Here is a 26,557-nt window from a genome sequence, read left to right as displayed (position 1 = left end):
TTAGGATTTATTCCAAGACAAGTTCAATTCTAAGGCCAAATCCATTGAGGACCAAGGTCATACAAGGTTGATTCTATCAAGGCCGGTTCTCCAGGTAGGATAAACCCCTGGACCTTAGAATTGACTTATGTGGAAGTTGTTTCCAAGAAATTTGAACCAAACCCTACCTTAATAATACATTGGGTAAGGTCAGTTCAATGCTGGTTCAAGGTTGATTCCATTTAGTTCCAAGTAAAACCTCCACATTTGCTCACCCCTAGTAGTAGAAGTGTGTATACTTAGATTGATGAATGAGAAAATTAGAAAGCATAGATAAAAAATGGAGTCATACATAAAAATTTAAGAGTAGCTCCAATAAATGACAAGTGAGAGAAAATAGACTAAAAAATATGGTCATGTGCATAAAAGACCATCAATAATACTCATAAGAATAAATGATTTGTTACAAATTAAAGGGGATAGAAGGGTAAGGGGTAGACAAAAAATGACATGGACAAAAGTAACAAGAATTGATTTTTTTTTTTTTTTTGAACAAGAATTGATTTATGCACCAATGATTTGACAATGGATATAGCATAGCCACTCCATATAATTGGGATAAGGCTTGGGTGACAATGATCATAAAATATAATCCTGTCCATAGAATTTAGTTGGCCCCACATTAAAATTGACTATTATATATTATTAACAGGGTTCGATTATGATACTAGGAAAACATATATCAATTACCATTATTAGAGAAGTAGTAACCAATCAGGTGTCATACCTTTATTGACAAATTGGGGGGGGGGGGGGGGGGGGGTTGATTAGTCAAAGATCTTCCGGAGTCATACCTTTCATGCATCATAGACATTGCCCTCTACATTAGTACAAAATTCAAATCCTTGACAAACTTATTTGCTATATATATTTCTTTGGGAGAGTGATTGGAATACATCCCATTTTTGCTATTGGGCATAACACAGTTTTTTTTTGGTTAAGGCCCAAGATCAATTTCATTCATCAACAAGATTGAGAATCCGGGCAAACCATAGACTTAGGGTACTATTAAAAGACAGAAATACCCCCCTTTGACTTCCCTGGTAACAAACAGTTTCAGTAAGGATGTGCCAAATTTATAACTCATTCGCCTTGTTTTTTTCTTTTTTCCAGTATCCCCCTTTTCTAGTTAACATGTTTTTTTAGTAGAATCTTTTTTTGTTAAATATGAATATCTACTTTTCTCAACTGAACGAAATGGCAAAACAGGATTATGTAGTTGACCCTATATGGTTGGGGTAATTATTATTATTATTATTATTATTATTATTATTATTATTATTATTATTATTATTATTATTATTATTGTTGTTGTTGTTTATTTTACCATTCACTTTTTTTTCTTTGGATTCAATTCCTTCTAGGAATTATATTACTGGATTTGTTTCTCACTCCTTAAAATCATCTAAAAGGAAATTCTATATTTCTGGAAGATGCATTTGCCATTGTTAAGCCAAGAGGATGTAGAATCTTTCTCCCTAATTGGTATGGAATTAATCAACAATTTGATTTAATGGGTTCAATATATAATTTTCAAAACCGGACCGGACCGGAAAAATTGGGAACCGATTAGGTGATCGATTCTGTTTTACTTCAGAACCGTTATTTTGCCAAAAACCGTTGATTTGATCAGCAAACCACTGACCCGAGTGATTGAATCATCCAACGGTTTTGGCCATTTTTTTGTTTTTTGTCAGAATGGGCCATCCATTTGGTTTGAATGATCGAACCATTTAACCCGAAAACCAAACCCCTAACCAGTTCATTGTCCAATTCTATTTTAAAAACCTTGGTTAAATAGTAAATTTAAAAGACATGAAACTAGGAAAAGTTCATGCTAGTGCTAAATGCTAACTGGTTGTAAATAAACTTGTGATCATATCCAGCTATTACCAAGGTTGGGGTTATGGGTAATTGGATAAGGGGATGTGTTACTCATGTTGATATTGTGTAGCCAAAAAGGTTAATAGAAAAAAAAATGACAAAAGAAAAGTGTCAGTCCCCACACAAATGTTTGGTGAAAAATCTAGAAAAGCCCAAATACTGTCATTCAGCCAAAGAAATAACTTTCCAGTCAAGATTATTTAGTAGTTTTTCCAAAGTGAATTATTGAAAGTAGCCAATTAAAGCTTCAGCCATCCCAAACAGGGCCTAAATAATAAAAACACTTGGAACAAAATCAAATGTGATATTGACAAAGTAAGAGTCCAAATGCAGTGCATTTCAAATATTTGTTGGTCATTAAATCAAATTTCAACCAAACACACGATGCCTCTTAGTCTATTTATTTTTCATTATTCCACATTTTACACCATTAAAGACTTTAACAACGTTGAAGTTTCATGGTGCAGTTGCAGTCCATACCCCGCATATTTTGCCAAAAACTAAACCACAGCATACCGAGAATAATAGTTCCCTCAAAAAATATTTGCTTGGAAATTTCAAATCATAAAGTTCAAACACAAGAAGAATAGGTCATTTATTCAAATCACAGTATACTAACAGATCACATTTTGAACGGCCAATTTATGCAGGCCTGGAGGCGATACAGAACACGGGGAAACTACACATACTACAATTTCAACCACGTCTCAAATCACCAAAAAGGCTAGTCCAAGAACTCGAGTCTGAAAGCGGTGAGAACAAACCAATCAAACAAAAACTGAAGGCAAAGGGCATTCCTGCATTTAATTTAGATCATTTATTAATAAGTTGAAATAACCTCAAGCCTCAATACCCATGCATGATGTGAGTACCTACATAAATCTAAATTGGTAAAAAAGAGTTTGAAAAGGGCTATAGGATGGTTAAAGTGAAACAATGGGTGCCACTATCATATGAAAAAGATATGATATTTGAAAAACAATTGACCAATAAAGTGGAATCATAAACGTCATAGCAAATAAGGTTTTTTTTTTTAATCAAAATTCATGGATGAGCTTTGATTGGTCAAAACTCTTTTCATACCATATCTTTTCCGCATCATAGATTTACCCATGAAACAATATGCTGGTTAAGGTATAGAAGGGTGTTGAGGTTTGGAAGTGCAACGAGATACGTGGCACAATCCTGGAGGTCAGTGTGAACCGGCCCAAGTATATAGGGGACAGTGCGAACCAGTTTCCGTAGGAGAGGCCGGGGGTAAACTTGAAAGGTGAGAAGAGCAGGGTTTCAGGTGATGAGAGAGAGGTGCTGATGATTTTTCTCCTCTCTTTAATGCTATTACTTGGAGGATATTTATAGCCGCCCTCCCTTTTCCACAGATTGGGCTCCACTCCAACGAATAACACTATCTTTTAGGTCCATTATTTGGCCTGATCATCAAATATTATCGCTATGGCCGTAGAATTGTCAAAAATTATCGCTATGCCAAAGAGCAATGAGATTACCGTTGGTGTCATTGTTAGAGAATTCTACATGTACTAATTTTTGCCAAAGAGCTAGGCCTGAACGCTATTCAGATTGTGACCGATTGTCTACTCTTAGTGAAACTTCTGTTGGCGAAGTCCCAACCCTCCTTGGGGTATTGCCAGATTGCAGGAGTTTTATCTCTTCGTCTGCTGTGTGAGTTTGTGTCACAACTTACCGATTGTCTACTCACCTCACTCAATGCGTGTCGTACGGCAAATCGAGTGGCTCACAACTTAGCGAAGGTTGCTTGCTTGATTGCATTTGCATAGTCTTCTGTACCTGAATGTATGGTTGATCTTCTTGTAAAGGACCTTCATGTTTTACGTGTCATTCACAGAGTAACTCTCTCCACCATAGTCCTGATGCAGCTATGCCACATTAAATACCCCAACGGCCCAACCATCGTAAGATCATTTATTGATCTGTTGATGTGGCACAGCTGCGACACCTCCCCATCCGCCAAGCCTGTCGCCGTTGTCTTTGCAGCTTCTCCCACATCAGCCCTCAAGAGCGGCTAGCCTGCTCTTGTAGGGCCCTGTCAAGCTTGGAGTCAACACCAAACCACAATTGTAGAAAGCAATTCAACTTTCATTTCTCAAATGTTTATAATGATTTTTTTTTTTATAGAAAAACAACACTTCTCTTTGAGATCTATAAGATAATTACCTTCCTAATAAACAAGGAAAAATTTGCTAACAAAGAGAAGAAACTCAAATCTAAACAAATTTAAAAGATTTTCTCATCTTTTACCAAATCTTTGACTGCTTTTATTAAGAAATCATTTACAAGTCCCACTTGGGCTATCCACTAAAATGGGCTCAAGTTCACTTGACTGTCATGGGTGTCTTGAGTGTGGGCCTACGAGTATGGGTTTTGTGGCCCATGGCATTGAGTCAGATTCACATGGATTTGTAAGAATCTAATTACCAGCCCATCATGGAGCCACAGGAAGGACTACATGGATCTAAAGGAAGGAATGGGTTTCACTTCCCTTTGGCTCTGCATCACACTTGGCTTGGTACACTCATACAAGTTGCCAAAAGAAAGGGAACATTCAATAAAGTGCCAACACTCTGACTTTCCAAGTCATTATATTTTTTCTATTAATCATAATTTATCGCCATGATTCTCATAGGTTATGTAGGACATTTATGAACTTGGAATATGGAAAGAGACATGAAAAATCTGGTACAAACTTGTAATGAATATTCTCTGAAGTGGTTCCAAGTAAGCTGAGAATAAATTTATTTCAACAGTAAAGAAACATCAGTATACAGCAAAAACAATCAGTGAGAACTATACCACCTCTAAATAGGTCCTTTTGATGGAACCAGATAGGTCCTGGATGGCAAACATGATAACCGAATAACTGGAGATGTGTATTGTGTCTAACGTTCCAGAACAAAGTCTACTATTAAGCTCCATATGCACACAAGCTGTGGTGCTGTACATAGTAATAACCAGTGTGATTCCCCCTCAGTTACAATTTGAGAAACTTGAGATACTCTTCTAACATTCTAAATTACCTAAGTTGCATTTCAGGCAGATGCACTCCCTGCAGTGTATATACATCTGAAAGTCATTCCTTGTCTAGATTAAGTTGTTTCTATCTAGTTCAGACAGTAAAAAGAGAGTACTGTTAACAAGTTAAAACTTAGAAAATAAAAAAAGCATAAAAATAGTAAGATACATATGAAATGAAATGAGAGTAGAGAGATGATGGGTATATACCTTGAACAACAGTTTCCAGTTCTTTCCCTTGCAAAGGGATTTTAGAATTTTAATTGCAGAGTTCCATGTGGACACAGCCAAAAGAGCAACCCTTTTGATGTCTCTTCAGAAAAGTGAAAATACAATGTAGGATTTATCAATTGTATATATAGCCCAATCTGAACCAACAGAGTTCTTGCTCTTAGCAGAGAGGTGGTGCTTATGGTGGCCATCTTATGATTAAAACTCCAAGTCACTGACCAGTTTCATTTGAGGGTTGGCTACGGAACCAACCCAAGAATTAGGACAATGACTACAGAGTCTACATCAAAATTTTTTTTGATAGATAAAATACAGAGTTTACATCAATAACTGGCTAATTCTTGAACAATGACCAGTGAGTAAGCAAAAAGTCAGAGGTATACAATCAATGAAGTCTTTTTTGTTTTCTTTTCTTTTAGTTAGCATCTGCTTTTTTTTTTCCACAGGAGTGTGTTGGGAACTGCAAAACGTTGTTAGCACTAGGAACATTAATAAATTATGCAAAATAGAAGCAGATTCAGACTACCTTTACCAACAGAATGTGAAGTTCATCCCTGAAAAAATGGGCCTTTCCCTAGTTTTTTTTTTGGTTAAAGGGCCATTTTCCAAGATATACCCCATTGGATGATCCTAAGTTGGTTATTGGAAAATTTTTCAAACAACCAAATCTAACTTTTAGCCCCAAAAGTTAGTGCCTCTTAATTTACTGGCTGTGACCATTCATCATCATTATCATTGGTGCTTAACTCATCAATGTTTATCCCAACTATATAGGGTCAGCTACATGAATCCTATTTCACCATTTCTTAGTGTTTGTGCCATATCCATTGTTAAATTATTGGTGCTTAAATCATTGATTGTGATCATAATCTACATAATCTTAGTATCTAGCAGCCAAAAGGGAGATAACATAACAGTTCAGTTGGTACCACAACTTCTACTGATGGACAGAACTATGTGGTCAGGACAACATTTTTGATTTAAAAAGGATGCATACCCTTTCCGCTTCCAAGATATATGAGAACATTAGATGGTCCATCTTCTTTAGGTTGACACTCAGCTCTCAAGTGTGGATATGATTCAATTGTCCTTTCCAGATCCTCTCACAATTTTAAGTATGAAGATTTAAAATCACTGGTGGTAATAAACATAAACATCCATGTTACAACATTACAATTAACCAATAAAAAAGTCATGCCACACGTGATGAGGTCTTGCCTCCCCATAAAACATTGACCGATCATGTTGTATAAGAAAGGCCCTCTCTTGTATGGATCATAGCATGAAGAGTGGAAGTTCAATTCAATTAAGTGGGAATTCATAAAATATAGTTATATACATCTTAGAAATATTAGGAGTTCAAAAGTGACTCTTAAACATAAGCATGGTAGCAGTGCATAATTGGGATCTAGCTCAACCACATAATATAGCTTCCAATACGAGGGTTAAAGATTTTGTGACTAGTATGCAGTTGCATACATTTTATTGACCATCTAAAGGTCGGACAGCTAGAATTGTCTGATCACTCTGGCTCTTGAACTGTAGACCATCCAAGAAGTTCCCCCTCAATTGGAATATCCAGCCAAAGAGAAGAAGAACCTATTCCTGCACAAATGTTATTTTCTAGTACTATATTTCCCCTTAAAATCAAGATGTATCTCTATACATATTTACACCATATTTTACAATCACTAGTTAGAGGAACCAGAGCAACCTGAAGTGGGACAATAGGTGAATAGCCAAGCTGATCTTTGGGCTTTTGAACAATTAAAAGTTCTATTGCATGAGAGGAATTTGATTCTCGAAGGTGTTAGTGGAACCTTCATGCCAAGATCCTAAATGTCCACTTTACCACATGGGCATCTTAACAGAGATAGGGATTTTGATTCATAGCCTACAAACTATGCAAAGTCAAAACACACAACACAGGACATTGAATACTGTTTACATACTACTTCTAAATGGTGTACTTTATAATCATATATAGACATGCCAGTATGTCAAGTATCTATCAGCTGCTGAATCTAACAACTCTACATACCAACATTAGCAAGTGTCAGTGTCCAGTTTAAACTAATAAGGTATAGAAGGTAAGAACTTGATCCAATTGATCATAAAACAAAACCAATGCATTTCTGGTGATGCCAAAACAAAATAAATGAATAAATAATTGTCTGCAAAATAATATATCAGTGTTAGATGATACTACTGAATGAACTTCCACAAACAGTGATTTAAAACATGGATACATGATACAGGGTACAGGGCATTCAACCATCCTAAGGCATAAACCAGAATGCAAGAAGCATAAGCCTCCTAAGCATGGATGTTTTAATTAATAAATAATTAGAAATAAGATAAAATAAATAAAGACGATAGTAAATATCCTATAAAAACAGGAAATTTTAAGAAAAATTAAAAATTTTCATATTTGTAATTTCTAATAATAAAATCATTATATTTAAAACATGGGATTGAAGTATCACCATCCATAACTATAAAAATATCATCAGCCATCACTATATCACTTGCAAAGCTGCAAACCATAATTCCAGAATTAACAATTCACATAAATTACACAACATTAACATAAGCAAGTTTGTCATCTCATATTTAGATGAATGCAATGCATTTAAAGAAATCAAAGCTATGGTGGTGCCTCTACTTCTATTTATAACATTTTATTATAACATTGCAATATACAAATTTGGAGGAATTTCATCCTTTGCTTTGTGCTAATATACAATAGGTAACCAAACAAAATGGTTCCTCCACTTTTATATTTTTACCATAAAAAAACCATCTTAAAAGGTAAGAACATAAGAGGCATATACTAAGGGCATTCGGCTCAAGTGTATGCCTGGGCATATGACTCAAGTGTATCCACGCCTCTACTGTGCACCTCCAAGCATTTTCTTAGTGCCTTGCTTGGAGGTGTGCCTCCTAGTGTGCACCTGCAGTGCCTTATCCACAGAACCCATTAATTCGACCAAGCCTGTCTCCAGATGGAAAGGAGAAATGATAAAGAAAATAGAGATCACCTTTCATAGCCAAGACCTTCAAGAATAAGTCATATGAACTCCCAAAAATTTACTGGCGCTAAATATGTTACGAAGTATGCATGCAAGACCAAATGCCATGTAACTGTGAGTTTATCAACAAAAGAATAATTTGAGTCTAAAGCATCTACAGGTAGCTGACCCCATATAGTTGTAACAAGGCTTAGATGATGATGGCGACACTGCTGGACTTCATAAAAAGATATGAAGAACCTGTCATGCTGACCACGAGAACAGTTTACTAGCCGCCTGGATATGAAATTAGTACATGCATTGGGCTGCATCCATCATTCATATATTCCACCAAGGAGAGATGGTAAATTCCTAGAAGAAAAAGGAAACAATAATAATGTTAATAATGTACAAATAGTGTCCAGTTCATACAAATCAAATCAAAAGAAGGGCCCCCTTTGAAAATCTCAAAGATATGGAATCAGAAGAGGACAGTGATCCCGGCATGCCAATGGCAGCAACCGAATAAAAACATAAAACTAGTCATTGGTCAATTATACATGACTGTCATGCTTGTAACAACAACAAAAAACTTTGATGATCATGTTGGTTACCTGCAACTGTGACTGGTAAATCCTATAGAGAACGACAAAACAAACAGATTGATCCATGACGGCTAACAGGCTCAGATTTGTCATTTGAGTCACTTGACTAGTCAGATCCACATCCCCTTTATTTGTCTTTAAGTTGTGCTTGTTTCTCCGCCAATGGACAGAAAAGATTCAGTCTGAAATATTTCAGCTATCATCGGTGCCTCTCTTACAGCAAAAAATTTGTTTTCTGCTCCTTTCTAATTTGTTTTCATGTAAATGCCAAGGAAAACAAAGTTTTCTCGTGTACTTGTCCTCTGTACTGATCAGCAAAGCAGAAGAAAACTTTCTTCCTAGAACAACTTCTTAGAATCTAAAGCTTGTCAGATTTCCAATGCCTCTTTGATCTAAAGCGTTGAAGAACATATAGCTCTTTGAATACAAACTAGAACTTCACTGTAATACAGCCCCAAACCATGCATTGCTCATTTTTCAGAAAAGAATATCCTTTCAAACAAAACAAAATAAAATAAACCAGACACTTGAATCTTGCACTGTAATAGTTCTGGCTCGCCGATCTCCACTGGATGACTGAGTGCTGCTAGAAAGTAGAAACCCCCTCTAGCCCTCTTCTTCCCTCTTCTTCCGGCTTCCATCAAGAAGACGCTCTTCTTTTGTACCTATTTGACCCAGACGGTTGAACCGTCAAAATGTCATCCGAAAGAAAACGGTTCGGCTTCCGTTTCCATTTTTGACGCAACGCTCAGTAAACGACAAAGCAATAGAATCAATTTCCGCTTCTGCACCTTGTTAAACGGCCTGAACTGAAAGTCAGTAGCCATTAGCCAGCTAGCCATTTCGACATCAACTGAAAATCCTGTTAATCCAGAATAAACTTTTACTAATCTGGGGTTCCCCCCCGTAAAACAAGAGAAGGCGAACGTTACCATCACCGACCCACCCCACCTCATCAATGGACTTCCGAAAATTCATAAAGTCCATTTCCTCTCAAGTCTCACCCCTCGGAACGCTCCAAACTCCTCTTCATCACATCTCATCTCAATGGCTTCCTTCCTCTCTCTCACCCTTCTGTCCCTTCTCCTCTTCTTCTCCATCTCCTCTGCAATCACCCATCATCATTCCCATCACAATTCCTCCGTACACCCGCATTTCAAAAGAACCAGAAGGCCGAGTTCACCGTCCCTAAAAGCATCACTTTCTACGATTCCACCTGAGATCCAACAAGCATGCAAAGCCACTCGGAATCCAGACACCTGCGCGACCACCATAGCTCAGTCATCGAATCTCACGCAAAACCCAAAACCCATCGACATCATCCAGTCCGCCATCTCTGTCTCGCTTCAGAACGTCATAACCGCCCGATCAATGGTGAAAACCATTCTTGCCTCCTCCGCCGGCAACCCAAATCGCACCATTGCCGCGAAGAACTGTTTGGAGGTCTTAGGCTACTCGGCATACCGCATATCTTGGACGTCGAAGGTTCTTCCACATGGGAGAGTCAAGGACGCTCGGGCTTGGATGAGCGCGGCCCTTCTCTACCACTCCGCCTGCTGGTCTGGCCTCAAATACGTCAACGACACCTCGAAAGTCAATGAAACAATGGCGTTCATGGACTCATTGGTCGGCTTGACCAGTAACGCTCTTAGCATGATCGTGTCTTACGACCTGTTCGGAAACGACATGGCTTCATGGAGGCCGCCAATGACGGAGCGATCCGGGTTTTGGGAGGACGGTTCAGTTGGCGGGACGGATTTGGGGTTCAAAGGAGGTTTTCCGTCAGGGTTAACCCCGGACGTTACAGTCTGTAAGGAGGAGGGAATGGGGTGCTATCAGACGGTGCAGTCGGCGGTAGACGCCACGCCAGATTACGCCGGGATGCGCAGGTTTGTGATTCGGATCAAAGAGGGCGTTTACCAGGAGACGGTTCGAGTGCCGCTTGAGAAGAAAAACGTGGTATTTTTGGGTGATGGCATGGGCAAAACTGTCATTACAGGTTCGCTCAACGTGGGTCAGCCTGGTATCTCCACCTTCAACACTGCAACCGTCGGTAAGCACAGCCACATCTAAGATCTAAGTCCTAACCATTCCATTATCCATTGAGCGTTTGATGATACACGTGATCTCAGCCGTTCATTTTTTCAAGTAGGTCCCATTTCCCATGCGGTTACCTTACCTCGCATAATCGCATGTGAATTAGATCCTCATTCACGTGAGAATTTCGAGCTTCGACAGACGACAGGGGCAATTATTTTAGTGGAGGAAACTATAGATGGGAAATTAGGACTATATAGTTCGTAGTCGGTGACTATTGTCCTTGTCTTGATAATGGAATTAGAATCAATGAATCATTTGCTGATTAATTTTTCTGTTGGGCAGGAGTAATTGGGGACGGGTTTATGGCCCGTGACATAACATTCGAGAACACGGCCGGGCCGGACGCTCACCAAGCCGTGGCATTCCGCTCAGACAGCGACCTCTCCATACTCGAGAATTGCGAATTCCTAGGCAATCAAGACACACTCTACGCCCATTCCGTGCGTCAATTCTACAAATCATGTCGAATAGAAGGCAACGTGGATTTCATCTTCGGCAACTCGGCTGCCGTCTTTCAGGACTGCCTCATCCGAGTCCGCCCACGCCAAGTCAAGCCCGAGCAGGGCGAGACCAATACGGTCACGGCCCATGGGCGCACAGACCCAGCGCAATCAACTGGCTTCGTCTTCCAGAATTGTGTCATCAATGCCACAGATGAGTATATGGCTCTGTACAATGCCAACCCCAAGGTCCACAGAAACTTTTTGGGTAGGCCATGGAAGGAATACTCGAGAACAGTGTTCGTAGATTGCTATATGGAGACACTCATCAACCCAGAAGGTTGGATGCCATGGGGCGGAGACTTCGCATTGGGGACGCTCTACTATGGTGAGTTCCAGAATGCCGGGCCGGGGGCTAATGTGTCGTCGAGGGTGCCATGGAGTAGTCAGATACCGGCCGAGCATGTATTCGCGTATTCGGTGCAGAATTTCATTCAAGGCAACGAGTGGATACCAACATCTTCTTAACTACGTTAATAGTAGTACAAGAAAAGGAATTAATAATATATCAATATATATTTTTCATCTGTAATTGCCAGCTGGTAATTTTACTTAGGACCTTTAGTCAAACCAAACATAGCTTTAGAGGTATTGAAAGCGAAATTTCCAAAATGATTGTGTAAGTATCAATCAGACTGGTCCCGTCTAGAAAGTAGCGTTAGAAAAAAAATAGCATTATAGCAATCAGCTGAATTGTTTGTCACTTTGTCCACTTCTATCATCTGTTATAATTTCCTTTGTCTTTGAACGAAAATTGATACTTTTCAATCAAGAGTAACCAAGCACATGATACGACAGTGACATGTGTTGGACGAGGCGAGTTTAAACCACCGACGCGCCCCACAACGTCCCACAGAACATCCTGCCATATATTGAGAACATCTTCAGATGACATCATCATTTTTGACACATCATCCGGAGATGTTTTTAATACACGGCCGGGATGTGCTATGAGACGTCGTAGGGCGCGTATGTCTTAAGGAACGGAAGCATCATTGAATTTCCATCGACGCCACACAGTACATTCCAACCTTGACAATTACGGAAAATCTCCTAGTGACAATTCAGATGACAATTACGGAAGATGCTTCAGATAGGGGGTGAGAAAAACAATTAAATAGAACCGATCGAAAAAATCAAATGAAATCTAGGTTAACCAAATCGGCCGATTTGATTTCGGTTTAATATTTTAAAAAACTGAAGGTATATATTTATATACTTATAACCGAATCGATTGGTATACATATATTTATATATATATATATTTTTTATGTATACTTATATATATATATTTATATATATACTTATATATATATATATTTATATATATACTTATATATATAACTTATATATATATAAGTATATATATATAAATATATACTTATATATATATATTTTATGTATACTTATATATACCATATATTATATATTTATAAATATTATAAATTAATAAATATGCATTATATATAAATATATATATTTATAATATATAATATATTATTTATTATTTAAAGTATAATATTATATATATATATTTTTAGTATTTTGTTATATATTTATATATTTTTCTATAATAAATATTGTAAATAATAAAAAATTGAAAAACCGACAAACCAAACCAACGATTAACCAAACCGATCAATCGATTAATTCATCGGATTTGGTTTGGTTTCAATTACCGATTTTCCGAAAACCAATAACCCTGGTTCACTTTCAAAAACTAGCCCATGGTTTGGTACCGAACCATAAGCACTCCTATTTTGCTAGAAATGATAGCTTTTGCATATACATACATACATACTTATTTTATATATATATATATATATATATATAATATTGGTAGGAAAAAGAATACTTCATTTCAAGCAAATAGAACCATGGTCTGTAACAAACATGTAATAGAAAAGAAAAAAAAAAAACAACAAACAACAAAGAAGAAAAAACAGAATAGGCTATGTAGAATCAGATCCAACTAACTTCATGATCCACTCCAGGTAATCAAACAAAAATAAACCTCGATCCTGCACACCTCTCTATGCTAAGGTATGGGCCAACCCATTAAACAGTCATAGGAGCCCATTGCATTATCAATGTTTTTTAGGAGAGAAGAGATCTCTGGTAGGCTGGGGAGATCTTTTTTACTGACAACCGAGAGAAGTACTTTACAATCAGATTCCACCACACAGTTGGAGAAACCTGAGAGTCTAACCAAGTCCAAACCTTGTCTCATAGCTGTGGCCTTTGCTTGGAGAGCTGAAGCTACAAGAACAAGACCAAAACATGCTGCCAAAACAAAACCATTCAAATATCTGATCACAACTCCAAAACACTCCTTATTATTATGCTTGACCCTTGATCAACATTAACTTTCACTTGTCCTACCAGAGGAGGTTGCCAAAAAAGAACTAGAGCTTTTGCAGTTTTAGATACATTTGTATCTCCTGAGTATTCAAAATCCCTATTATGAGCTGCAATTGCCTGTGTAGATTCATCCAAACCAAATTTGGAGAGCTATTAGTGTTGTCAAAAAGAAAAGAGTTTCTTGCTTTCCATAAGAACCACAACATATAGGCGGTATTTTGGATAAGAAAGGAAGCATCCTCCTTCACTTGAGCACAAGACTGAAGCCAGCTTTGGAGCCAATCTTTAAAAGCTAATTCAATAGGGTAGGTGTCCATTCGAGCATTGAAAACACTGCCAAACCAAATTTTCTTAGTCGGTTCACACTAACAAAAGTCATGGATGAAGGCAGTTTCTACTGTTGCACCACAAATTCCACATGTATTATTGTTTACTACTTGCCTTTTTCCTAAGGAGGTTCTAACAGAAATTGCATCTCTGTTGCATTTCCATAGGAAAGTTTTGACTTTGGGCTCAACATGGATTTTCCATATGGATTTCCAGAGGGTACACTTGGAGGGTTGGCCAATCTCAGTATTATCTAATTTAGTAAGTTGTTTTGCAACATAGTAGGCTGACCCAACTGTAAACTTTCCTTTCGAGTCTAGTGTCCAGGCTAGCACATCCTCCCACTCCCCTCTCACCAAATTCAATTTCAGAATTTTGTTTGCATAGAAATCCCCCAGCAAGTCCTTTACTAGAGCTTCTTTCCATGTTTTGCTATTACTGTCAACCAGTTCACTTACCATGGTAGGGAACCTAGCCCTGGGCTTGGGCCCATTAGCTTGAAACCTTCTACTTGTGGCAGCCGACTATCACCCCAAATTGAGAGGTTGTTGCCTTTGTTGACCAAACAACTCCTCTTTGGATAAGCTTTCTTCTAGCTAGGATGCTTTTCCATCCCCAAGAGATAGAGGAGGGGAGACCATCCCTTAATAAATCTTTATTTTTAATGCATTTCCCTTTTATTACTTGGGCCCACAAGCTATTTTCACTTGAAGTGATTCCCCATGCAAGCATTGCTAGGAGAGCAAGGTTAAAACAATAGGGATCCCTAAAGCCTAAACCCCCATCCAGTTTGTTTCTTGTAATTGTGTTCCAATCCACCCAATGAATTTTACTACTATTATTTTCATTCTTACCCCACCAGAAGGTTCTTTGGAGTTTATTTATTTCTCCACATATATATTTTTTTTTGGGATTAGGAAACATGACACAGCGTAGGTTGGAATAGCTGCTACCACAGATTTCAATAAAGTCTCCTTCCCTACTTGGCTTAGGTACTTCTCATTCCAAGCATTCATTTTGCTCTCAACTCTCTCCACCAACTAGGAAAAGATATTTGCTTTGGTTCCACTAAAAAAGGTATGTAGTCCAAGGTATTTGGAGGGGCTCCTTACTAGCTTGACTTTGAGGCTCTTAGCTATGATTCTCATGAATTTGGGGTGGGTTCTGGAGCTAAAAAAGATTTCAAACTTAGTAAAATTTACTTGTTGACTAGAAGCCCTTTCATATCTTTGAATGACTTCCACCACATGGGCTCCTTCTTGAAGGGAGGCTCTTGTGAATATATAGTTGTCATCTACAAAAAACAGGTGAGAAATGATGGGGCAGTGAACATTTAATCTTATACCTGAGATTAAGGAGTTTTGGGTCAGCCCAGTTAAGTTTGTTGAGAAAACTTCAAAGCACAAGAGAAAAAGTTAAGGAGATAAAGGGTCCCCTTGCCTAATTCTTCTTCTTGAGAATAGTTTTTCTATGGAAGTACCATTGACTAGAATATGATAAGATACTATGAATACACACTCCATTACCCATCGGGCCCACCTTGGACCAAAACCCAATTTGAGAAGAACCCTCTGAATAAAATCCCACTCCAGTCTGTCATAAGCCTTGCTCATATCAAGTTTAAGAGCCATTATTCCTTCTGAACTTTTTGAGGTTTTCATGTGATGAATTAGTTCATGGGCTATGAGGATGTTGTCATTTATCACCCTTCCCAGAATGAAAGCACTCTGGTTTAGGCTGATGATAGAGTCAAGATAGGGCTTCAACCAATTTACCAACACTTTTGCAATGGTCTTGTAGGTTGTATTACAGAGGCTAATAGGTCTAAAGTGGGTTGCACAATCTGGGGTATTTACCTCAGGGGCTAGAGTAATGTAGGTAGAGTTCAATTCTCTTAACAAGTGCCCAGAGTGGAAAAAACCTTTTACTGCATTGATTATATCTTCCTTAACTATTCCTCAATACTTTTGGAAGAAGAAATTAGGAAGACCATTTGGCCCCAAAGCTTTTTTGGGCTCCATTTGAAATAAAGCAACTTCTATCTCTTCCTCATTTACATCCCTTTCTAGTGTAGACCTCATATCTTCTATAATAGTGTTGGTACAAGCTCCCATAGCTCTTTATGTCAACAGACTGGGGGTTTGCAGATTTGTAAATGTCTCCAAAATGATCCATTAGGACTCTTGAGATTTTGTCATCCCCCTCTACCCAATTTCCTTCAACATCTTTAATTTTTTAATTCTATTTTTAGCTTTTGCATAGAATTGAGATTTGCTTCTCATGGCACATCTCATATGAATCTCAAAACACATTCCACTATGTAATGAGAATATCTCCTTGCAAATAATAACACACAAGTACTGAACATATCCCTAATGTATGAATAAAATGTGTTATGAGGTTGGTGTGAGGAGCGTTACATGAGAAAAAAATCTAGACTCTTATGCATAGGGGTGCTCATGGTTCAGATAATTAAATTATGGGAGATTTTTTGAAACCGAATAGGTTCTACCGGTTTTTGTATATCTTCGAACCAATATCATCAGTTAACCGGTTGATTGATTTCGGTTTTTGTCTAGCCGATTCTTTGGTTTTTTATATTTAGAACATATATTATAAACAAATATATATAATATATTATGTTATAAATAATAAATGATATATAATATATTATATATTATAAATATAAATATAAATATATGTATATATTTATATATATAATACACATATTTATATATAATATATAGATAATATGTGAGATATATTAAAAATATATAATATACATATAAATATATATCGATCGATTCGATTAACCATATTTTTTATTCAATTTTCTAAATTCGGTTTGATTTTTTGATTTTTTATGAACACCGAGACGTGAAAATTGATTTTATTGCTTTGTCATTTACTGAGCATTGCGTCAGAAATGGAAACGAAAGTTGAATCGTTTTCTTTTGAACGACGTTTTGACGGTCCAACCGTTTGAGTTAAATAGGTACGAAAGAAGAGCGTCTTGTTGATGAAAGCCTGAAGAAGAAGAGGGTGTTTCTACTTTCTAGCATCAATCAGTCATCCAGTGGAGTATAGCTAGGAGCTAGCCAGAACTATTGTAGTGTGAGATTCAAGTGTTTGTATCAGTAATAGAGTGTCTGGTTTATTTTATTTGTTTTTATGGTTACATTGAAACTTTGAAAGAATATTCATTTTTGAAAAAACAACAATGATCATTTGGGGTTGTATTATAGTTACGTACATCCCTATTTGACCTCAAGTCTCCCCTAACTCCAACCAGAAACCCTTCAACTGGCTATTTGGTTAGGTCTCGATACAACCAAACATCTTACAAACTAAACCGGTTGGTAGTTAGCACCGTTTGAATAATGCAATGATATTTTGACTTTTCTTTGTATAGTTTTTTAAAGGAGATTTTATAGTTTAGTCCACCACTAGGTTGGAGCTAAGATTTCTAGGGGTGGACTAAATCCTGCCCATGGATTGATGCCAAATTCATGGGCAGGATGCGGTTTATAGGGGGGCTACTAGTAGACTAGGAGGGGGCTGCAACTTAGATTTCTGAGGTGGATTGCAATCCACTGATCCCTTTTTCAAATGATGACTTCATTTTCCGAAGTGTGCTATTCATGGAACACTTTGTAAATTATGGTGGTTTTTAGTATCATCATTTTTTTGTTAAGGGAAAATTCCACTTTAGTACCCTAAACTTTTGTTAAGGGAAAATTCAATTTCAGAATTTTGTTTGCATAGAAATCCCCCACTAGGTCCTTTACTAGAGCTTCTTTCCATGTTTTGCTATTACTGTCAATCAGTTCACTTACCATGGTAGGGGAACCTAGCCCTGGGTTTGGGCCCATTAACTTGAAACCTTCTGTTTGTGACAACCAACTGTCACCCCAAATTGAGAGGTTGTTGCCTTTGTTGACCAGCCAAACAACTCCTCTTTGGATAAGATTTCTTCCAGCTAGGATGCTTTTCCATCCCCAAGAGCCAAATGAGGGGAGACCATCCCTTAGTAAATTTTTATTTTTAATGTATTTCCCTTTTATTACTTGGGCCTATAGGCTATTTTCACTTGAAGCGATTCTCTATGCAAACTTTGTTAGGAGAGCAAGGTTAAAACAACAGGGGTCCCTAAAGCCTAAATCGCCATCCAGTTTGTTTCTTGTAATTGTGTTCCAATCTACCCAATGAATTTTACTACTATTACTTTCATTCTTACCCCACTAGAAGGTTCTTTGGAGTTTATTTATTTCTCCACATTTTTTTTGGGATTAGGAAACATGAGATAGCGTAGGCTGGAATAGTTGCTACCATGGATTTCAACAAAATCTCCTTCCCTGCTTGGCTTAGGTACTTCTCATTCCAAGCATTCATTTTGCTCTCAACCCTCTCCACTAAATGAGAAAATATAATTGCTTTGGTTCTACTAAAAAAGGTAGGTAGTCCAAGGTATTTGGAGGGGCTCTTTACGAGCTTAACTTGAGGATTTTAATTATGATTCTCATGAATTTCGGGTGGGTTCTAGAGCTAAGAAAGATTTATGACTTAGTAAAATTCACTTGTTGACCAAAGGCCCTTCATATCTTTGAAGGACTTCCACCACATGGGCTCCTTCCTAAAGGGAGGCTCTTGTGAATATATAGTTGTCATCTACAAAAAATAGGTGAGAAATGATGGTGCAATGAGTATTTAATCTTATACCCGAGATTAAGGAGTTTTGGACCAACCCATTTAAGTTTGCCGAAAAAACTTCAAAGCATAGGAGAAAAAGGTAATGAGATAAAAGGTCCCTTTGCCTAATTCCTCTTTTTGGGAATAGTTTTTTTTTGTGGGAGTACCATTGACTAGAATCTAATAAGATACTGTGGATACACACTCCATTACCCACCGGACCCACCTTGGACCAAAACCCAATTTGAGAAGAATCCTCTAAATAAAATCCCACTCTAGTCTGTCATAAGCCTTGCTTATGTCAAGTTTAAGAGCGATCATTCCTTTTGAACTTTTTGAGGTTTTCATGTGATGGATTAGTTCATGGGCTATGAGGATGTTGTCATTTATCACCCTTCCCGAAATAAAAGCACTATGGTTTAGGTTGATGATAGAGTCAAGAGAGGGCTTCAACCTATTTACCAACACATTTGCAATGATCTTATAGGTTGTATTACATAGGACAATAGGTCTAAAGTGGGTTGCACAATCTGGGTTATTTACCTTAGGGACTAGAGCAAATTAGGTAGAGTTCAATTCTCTTAACAGGTGCTTGGAGTGGATAAAACCCTTTGTCGCATTGACTATTACCTAATAGTGTTGGTACAAGCTTCCATAGCTCTATTTATGTCAACAGGTTGTGGGTTTGCAGATTTGTAAATGTCTCCAAAATGATCCATTAGGATTCTCGAGATTCTATCATCCTTCTCTACCCAATTTCCTTCAACATCTTTAATTTTTTAATTCTATTTTTAGCTTTTGCACAGAATTGAGATTTTCTCCTCATGTCGCATCTCATATGAATCTCATAGCACATTCTATTATGTAATGAGAATATCTCCCTACAAATAATAACACACAAGTACTGATGATATTTTTGATGTATGAATAAAATGTGTTATGAGGTTGGTGTGAGGAGCGTTACATGAGGAACAGATCTAGACTCTTATGCATAGGGGTGCTCAAGGTTCAGTTAATTAAATTATGGGATATTTTTTGAAATCGAATAGGTCCTACCGATTTTTGTATATTTTCAAACCAATATCATCAATTAATCGATTGGTTGGTTTCAATTTTTGTCTGTCCGATTCTTTGGCTTTTTTATATTTATAACATATATTATCAACAAATATATATAATATATTATGTTATAAATAATAAATAATATGTTATATATTATAAATAGGTTATTATAAATATAAATATATGTATATATTTATATATATAATGCACATATTTATATATAATATATAGATAATATGTGAGATATATTATATACATACACACACACACAGATATATATATATATATATATATATATATATATATATATATCGATTGATTTGATTAACCATATTTTTGGTTTGATTTTTTGATTTTTATGAACACCCATACGTGAAAATTGATTTTATTGCTTTGTTGTTTACTGAGCATTGAGCCAAAAATGGAAACGGAAGCTGAATTGTTTTCTTTCAAATGACGTTTTAACGATTCAACTATTTGAGTTAAATAGGTACGAAAGAAGAGCGTGTTGTTGATGAAAGCTTGCAGAGGAAGAGGGGGTTTGTACTTTCTAGTAGCAGTCAATCATCCAGTGGAGTATAGCTAGGAGCTAGCCAGAACTACTGCAGTGGTAGATTCAAGTGTCTGTATCAATAATAGAGTCTGCCTGGTTTATTTTATTTTTTATAGTTACATTGAAACTTTGAAAGAATATTCATTTTTGAAAAAAATCAGCAATGATCATTTGGGGGTGTATTACAATTATGCACATCCCTATTTGATCTCAAGTCTCCCCTAACTCCAACCAGAAACCCTTCAACTGGTCATTTGGTCAAGTCTCGATACAACCAGACATCTTACAAATGGAACCGGTTGGCAGTTGACACCATTTGAATAATGCAATGATATTTTGACTTTTCTTTGTATAATTTTTTATAGGGAGAATGAAGATTCAGCCCAACATCAGAATTTATAGGCCCAAAGTACAGTTGGGGTGGGTGCCAAATTGGAATTGATGCTAATTCACAGTGGGGGGTTTTTGACATTTTGAATGTTTATAGATCTGCGGTGGAATTCAGAAATCTGCATTGGGCTTATCTGTACTTTTCCAAATTTTAAATGATGACTTCATTTTCCAAAGCGTACTATTCATGGAACACATGGAAATCGGGAAGAAGAAAGGGGAGGAGATAAAGGGGAAGGGGAAGAAAAGAGATCAGGGGAGAGAGATGAAGGACTTTGGAAGTCTACCGCCGTTGCAACAGCTACTGCCGCTTTTGTTTGTATATCGTGAGGTCGGAGAAGATGAACAATGTTTTTCTCTGAATAGTTATTACAAAGGTAGTATGAGATTTAAAAAATATTGCAATGACGAATTTCAACGAAAGGCCAACAGAAGATGGTCTTTGTCTCACAGTCATAGTATAGGGGGGTCTTTGTCGCAAAACAAAATTTAGGAGGTCTTTGTCACAGACCCCATAGTATAGGGGTCTTTGTATTTTACCCAAAGAAAAAAAAAAGAGATAAGTGGACTGCAGCTGAACCTCTGTGGCACCGTTTTCAAGAAGCAAAATGGTACCGAACATTCCCAACAATGATGGGGTAGCCCGCCTCCTTTCCTGTAACCACCCTATTCCTTAATAGTATCTGATCCCCGCTACTAGTCTACAACCAACCATCCACAGACCTTACCATTTAGCCAGTTGGCAACGTCTAAAATTGTCTAGTCGGATACAGCTATTTGTCACAAGAAACTTCCCTATTTTCAATCTTCCACAATTCAATACAATAATCTCCCCATCTAAATAAATTATGGAGTATGGGACCTCGAGTATGGACCACCACACAAGAGGACCAATAAATCGCAATTTTGATTATTTTGACCCAACTTTTCCCATACTTCAACTGGGGGTGTTTTTGCTGTATTTCCCCCCATTCTCTAAGAAAACAGGGTTTTCTTTCATGAGCTTCAAAATCTCCAGCCTTTATTTTTGGGCCCATTCTTTTATTTGGATTTTGAGAGGGAAATTTGGCCAATAAAATTTAGTTTCCATTGATCAAGATAGTTATGTTATTATTTTTTTTTTCAGATTTATATATGTTTTATGAAAAATTTATGATTAAAATGATTATTTTTTTATTTATCTAAAAAATAAAAAACATAAACAAATAATTTCCAAATAAATGAACGAGCCTTATAAATAAAATAAAATAAAAAAATGAAAACACATAATCACCCGAAATCCGAATTAACACCCATGGTTTGGCAACTTTGGCGTGCCCCGAGCCCGAGGGATGTCTAAATTGTTGGACCGAAAGATGAGGGCCCATATATCCCACTTCTCCCATCTTCATATGATCAAATCCACCCATCTCTTAGTCATGTGCCATTCAATAACTTGTCTGTCCAAATTTTGTAAAAGTTTGGACAGGTGGCCTATTTGAAGAACAACCTTCGGTGTGCACACTTCTTATCTGCCAAGTGAACAGACCATGGGTGACCAAATTATTTCTCAAATAGAATAAAATAAACTAAAGATATTTAGAGAATTAGAGTGGTGGTTCATTGTCACCATCTCAACTGGAAAGCCAAAGTTAGAGGCCAGATATGCTCACAACAAAAAATTGTTTCAATACATTCTAATATGATCTGTGTTCATACATCACAGACATGGTGGGTCTTATTCTCACTGTAAGATGTGTGAGCACAGATCATGTTTGTACAATTTTTGTTGTCAGAAGATCCCACTCCACCTAAATTAAGCTTTGTAGTTTGTACACCTCCAAAACCTCAAATGGTACTTCCATCAACTGTAGCACGTGCACTTTGCATTTGCCCACTTCTCATAAAATCCTCCACTCTAGCTTCTTCTATTGCCTGGACAACCACATTGATACCATCTACTGGTATTATGGAGTTTGTGGATTATACCATCTTTTATTAGTTTATTTTGATAATACATCAATTTAGGTAGATAAGAAAATGGCATGCATCAAGAAGGCTCAATGAGATTTCTCAATTATGGAGTACAAGTTTACTTCTTTGCTTCTAAGTAACTTATGAGAAAGTTTCAAGTCGTAACCCATATAAAAGCAAGTAAGCAACCAGAAAATTTCAATTGTGTTGTCTTTTAGGCTGTGTTTGATTTGAAAGAAAATCGCATAAGCATCCAGGAAAGTTTAATTGTGTCACCTTTCCCTTCCTTTGCTTACCTTTTCTTTCAAACAAAACACAGCTTCAGAGTTCAATCATGGTACATTCATTACTATTGGCTATATTATAAAGGGTAAATTGCAAATTAGTACCCTGTACTTTAGGCTAAGTCTCATTTTGGTATCCAAATTTCAAAACATGCCAATCCAGTACCTGAGCTCCTAAAACGTCCTAATTTAATCCAAAATTGTTAACCATTGTTGAGTGGTATGTGAAAAGAGATTTTTCTCTATCAATCATCCAAATGTTCTTTGAGTTGTTCACCATTGATTTGGTTCAATGTTAATTCTTGAGGAAGAAGATGATGAATAATGTCTTATTTTGAGGATAGTTTTGACATTTTCAAAAGTTTTAAGTTGCACATGTTATCACATGATACAAATAACCATGGTTTTCAAAACCGGACTGGACCAGATGGTTGGACTGAAAAAACCGGGAACTGGTTAGGTGACCAGTTCTGTTTTACCCAGAACCATTATTTCCCCCAAAACCGTTGATTTGGTCAACAAACCACTAACTTGGGTGGTTGAACCGTTCGAATTGTTCAACGGTTTGGCTGGTTTTTTTTTATTTTTTTTAGAATGGGCAGTTCGTTCGGTTCAAACGGTCCAACCGTTCAACCCGAGAACTAGACCCCTGACTGGTTCGTTGTCCAGGTTGATTTTAAAAACCTTACAAATAACTGACGAACTATTAACAACATGGACTAATCTGTAATTTACCCTATTATAAATCCATATCTCAACAGTCACATTAAAGTCTGGTTTACTTTTCATTGATTCATGTTCTACAAAGAATAACTTCATATTTAATAAAGTGTACTTATCATTTCAACCAATTTGGTTTTTTATTGAATAGTGCAATGCAATGAATGCACCGTGTGTTTTGCCTACCATTTATCATTCAAAGAAGTAATCCCCATGAGATAGAGAGTACTTGTTCCTATCACAATGGATCCAAGAATCATAGCTTCACTTCAATCAGGTCATCATTTATCATTCAATGAAATAAACTATATTTTTTGCAATATTGATTTTGTAACTCCTAAAATCATTTGGAAATAAGTCAAGTACAAAGTTAGGGGTGATTTTTAGATAAAGGTCCATCCAAATAATGTATCCTTCTATTAATTATCCATTGCTTGAGACTCTGTTTGATTGTAAGGCATATGAACCAAATAAAAATTTTGTACCTAGAAATAAGTCACACTAAATTATGCTTTAGTTTTCATTGATTAATGTTTTACACAGTGTAATTTCATATTTAATAAAGTGTACCTTGTGTAAACTGCAGTGCAATGAATGCACCTTGTGTTTTACCTACCATTTATCATTCAAAGAAAGTAATCTCCGTGAGATGGAGAGTACTTGTTCCTATCACAATGGATTCAAGAATCATAGCTTCACTTACCATTCAATGTATTTTGCAATATTGATTCTACAATATCAAAACCCATTTGGAAATATGCCAAGTACAAAGTTAGGGGTGATTTTTGGATAAGGGTCCATCCAAATGATATATTCATGTATCAACTATATGTTGCTTGAGGCTTTGTTTGTTTGTAGGGCATTTGAACCAAATACAAATTTTGTATTTGAAATAAGTTACAATAAAGTTTGCTTTACTTTTTAGGGCTGCAATATACTTTTCCGTACTTTGGGAGAATGACTATTCAGCCCATGTCAGAATTCTTAGCCCCATCATATAGGTGGGATGAATTTTAACCGTGGATCGATGCCAAATCCATGGGTAGGATGTGGTTTATAGGGGAGGGGTTACTAGTAGATTATGGGGATTTATAATTTTATAATTCTGTAGTGAGCTGTAGTGTATTTTTCCATATTTTTTATTGGTTTATGTTTTACAAAGTGTACTTTCATATTTAATAAAGTGTACTTACTATTTTAAGTTCAACCAATCAGGTTTTTTATTGTGTAGTGCAATGCAATGAATGCAACATGTGTTTTGCCTACCAAGGATTTAAAAACCAACTCGGAAACAGAACTGCTTTGGCCACTAGTTCTGGGTTAGCGGTTCAACCACCTGGGTCAAATGATTCAACCCATAACATCAATTTTTTGAGAAATAAACCTCGTATTATATTCACATTTTTATTTATAATATTTGTTCCTACGAGTTATAGGTTGACAACTTAATTGTATTAGGAAATAAGGGACTAGGGGGAGAGGTTAGAGGTGACAAAGAGAAAGAGCATTAGAGTGTCAGAATAGAATGGGAGAGAGAGAGAGAGAGAGGTTCTAAATCCAACCTGCTGCCCCTACCCTTGAATGTAGATTGTAGGGAGGGTAGGGTTGGAGAGGGTTTTGTGTTTTCATGTGCGGGTAGAGTTTGGATTCTCAAAATCCAACCCACTATGGGTTTTGGGGCGGGCATGGGTTGGGAGGTTTAGGGAGGTGGATAGGGTCTAGAATTTAGACAACCCTCCCCGAACCTGCCCTGTTGCCATCCCTACTCTTACCTTAATTTCTCTTGTATAAAGAGAAAGACCATATCATCTTGCTTCTTACCTTACCCCTCCCAAACAAATAATTTTCCTCCTTCCTATATTCTCTTTCATATAATGCAGGGTCAGACCATTTTTTTAGACAAATAAATCATTTTTCTTTTTATTTATTTCTCGTGTACAAATAAATGAAAGTTAACATATAAAGCAAAGTTAACATATAAACCAGAATTTACACTGAAACCACTTTCACTGCTACAGATTTACACTAGTGCAAAAGAAATTCACAGTGCAACCAAATTGAATCTGAATACTTCAAGAGTAGAGTTCACGTCTAAAGTGAAATTATATGGAAGGAAAGTTTATAAGTAAATGAAAAGCACCATTAACACTTCATTTGATTGCAAAGAAGATAAATGGAAAAGAAAAAAAAAGGAGAAAAAAAATTTCTTTCACAAACGTGAGGCAGTGTGGGGGCAGTTTTGCTTTCTCACTCTCCACCGGTTTCCTTTGCTTTCTCTACCCACTTAGAGGAGAGATAATTTGCATTGGCTTCCTTGTAAGCCAAGCTAAATGCAGTGGAAGTATTTCAGTCTCTCTACAGGAAAAAGAAAAGTCACTTTCTTTAGATTTTCTTTTCCTTTCTTCTATTTGGCAACTAAATGCAATGGAAGCACTTGCATGTTCAGGAACTCCAATATAGCCTTTTCCACTCCATCTGCCAACTCTACACAGACAAAAAGCTCACCCCTCTCAGAGGTCAAGTGGGTTGGCCCATTAAATGGTCCAAAATTCCAAATGAACCTTCTGACAAAAATAACAAAAGTTGTCTGACATGTTTATGGGATGAACCTTCCAAGCTCCAACAGGCATAATGGAAATCGACCTGTGTGCCATCTCTTTGGGCGATTCCTACTTTCTACCAATAAGGCCATATTGGGTGGGAAGGAGAATTCATTTGTCTAATTGATGGAGGATCAGGACGCCTTCAATCTAATAGATTACTGGGCCAAACATCATCTATTCAAGCTGATATCAATTAG

At 36.9% G+C, this 26,557-nt stretch overlaps 1 protein-coding gene and 1 long non-coding RNA gene across 3 annotated transcripts; one reads left to right on the top strand and one right to left on the bottom strand.

Moving 5' to 3' along the window:
- Positions 1 to 4,636: 4,636 nt before the first annotated feature.
- Positions 4,637 to 8,966, bottom strand: LOC104589260 (uncharacterized). Of its 2 annotated transcripts, none has more exons than XR_016076475.1 (3): positions 8,828 to 8,966; positions 4,977 to 8,585; positions 4,637 to 4,894 (listed from the first exon to the last, which is right to left on the bottom strand). It is a non-coding gene; the product is annotated as an uncharacterized LOC104589260 (long non-coding RNA). The 2 variants fall into 2 exon arrangements; XR_016076476.1 differs by having other exon boundaries at positions 4,637 to 5,005; positions 5,182 to 8,585.
- Positions 8,967 to 9,723: 757 nt separating this feature from the next.
- On the top strand, positions 9,724 to 12,121 carry LOC104589261 (putative pectinesterase/pectinesterase inhibitor 51). The gene is made up of 2 exons (XM_010247519.3): positions 9,724 to 10,871; positions 11,201 to 12,121. The coding sequence occupies exons 1-2, from the start codon at positions 9,866 to 9,868 to the stop codon at positions 11,884 to 11,886; spliced, it is 1,692 nt and encodes a 563-aa protein (XP_010245821.1). The 5' UTR covers positions 9,724 to 9,865; the 3' UTR covers positions 11,887 to 12,121.
- The last annotated feature ends 14,436 nt before the right edge of the window (positions 12,122 to 26,557 follow it).

This window comes from Nelumbo nucifera, chromosome 5 (genome assembly GCF_055504915.1).
Source record: "Nelumbo nucifera cultivar China Antique chromosome 5, China Antique-T2T, whole genome shotgun sequence".
NCBI lineage: Eukaryota > Viridiplantae > Streptophyta > Magnoliopsida > Proteales > Nelumbonaceae > Nelumbo > Nelumbo nucifera.
Note: the sequence above shows the minus strand (reverse complement) of the source record. Positions and strands in the feature narration are given on the sequence as shown.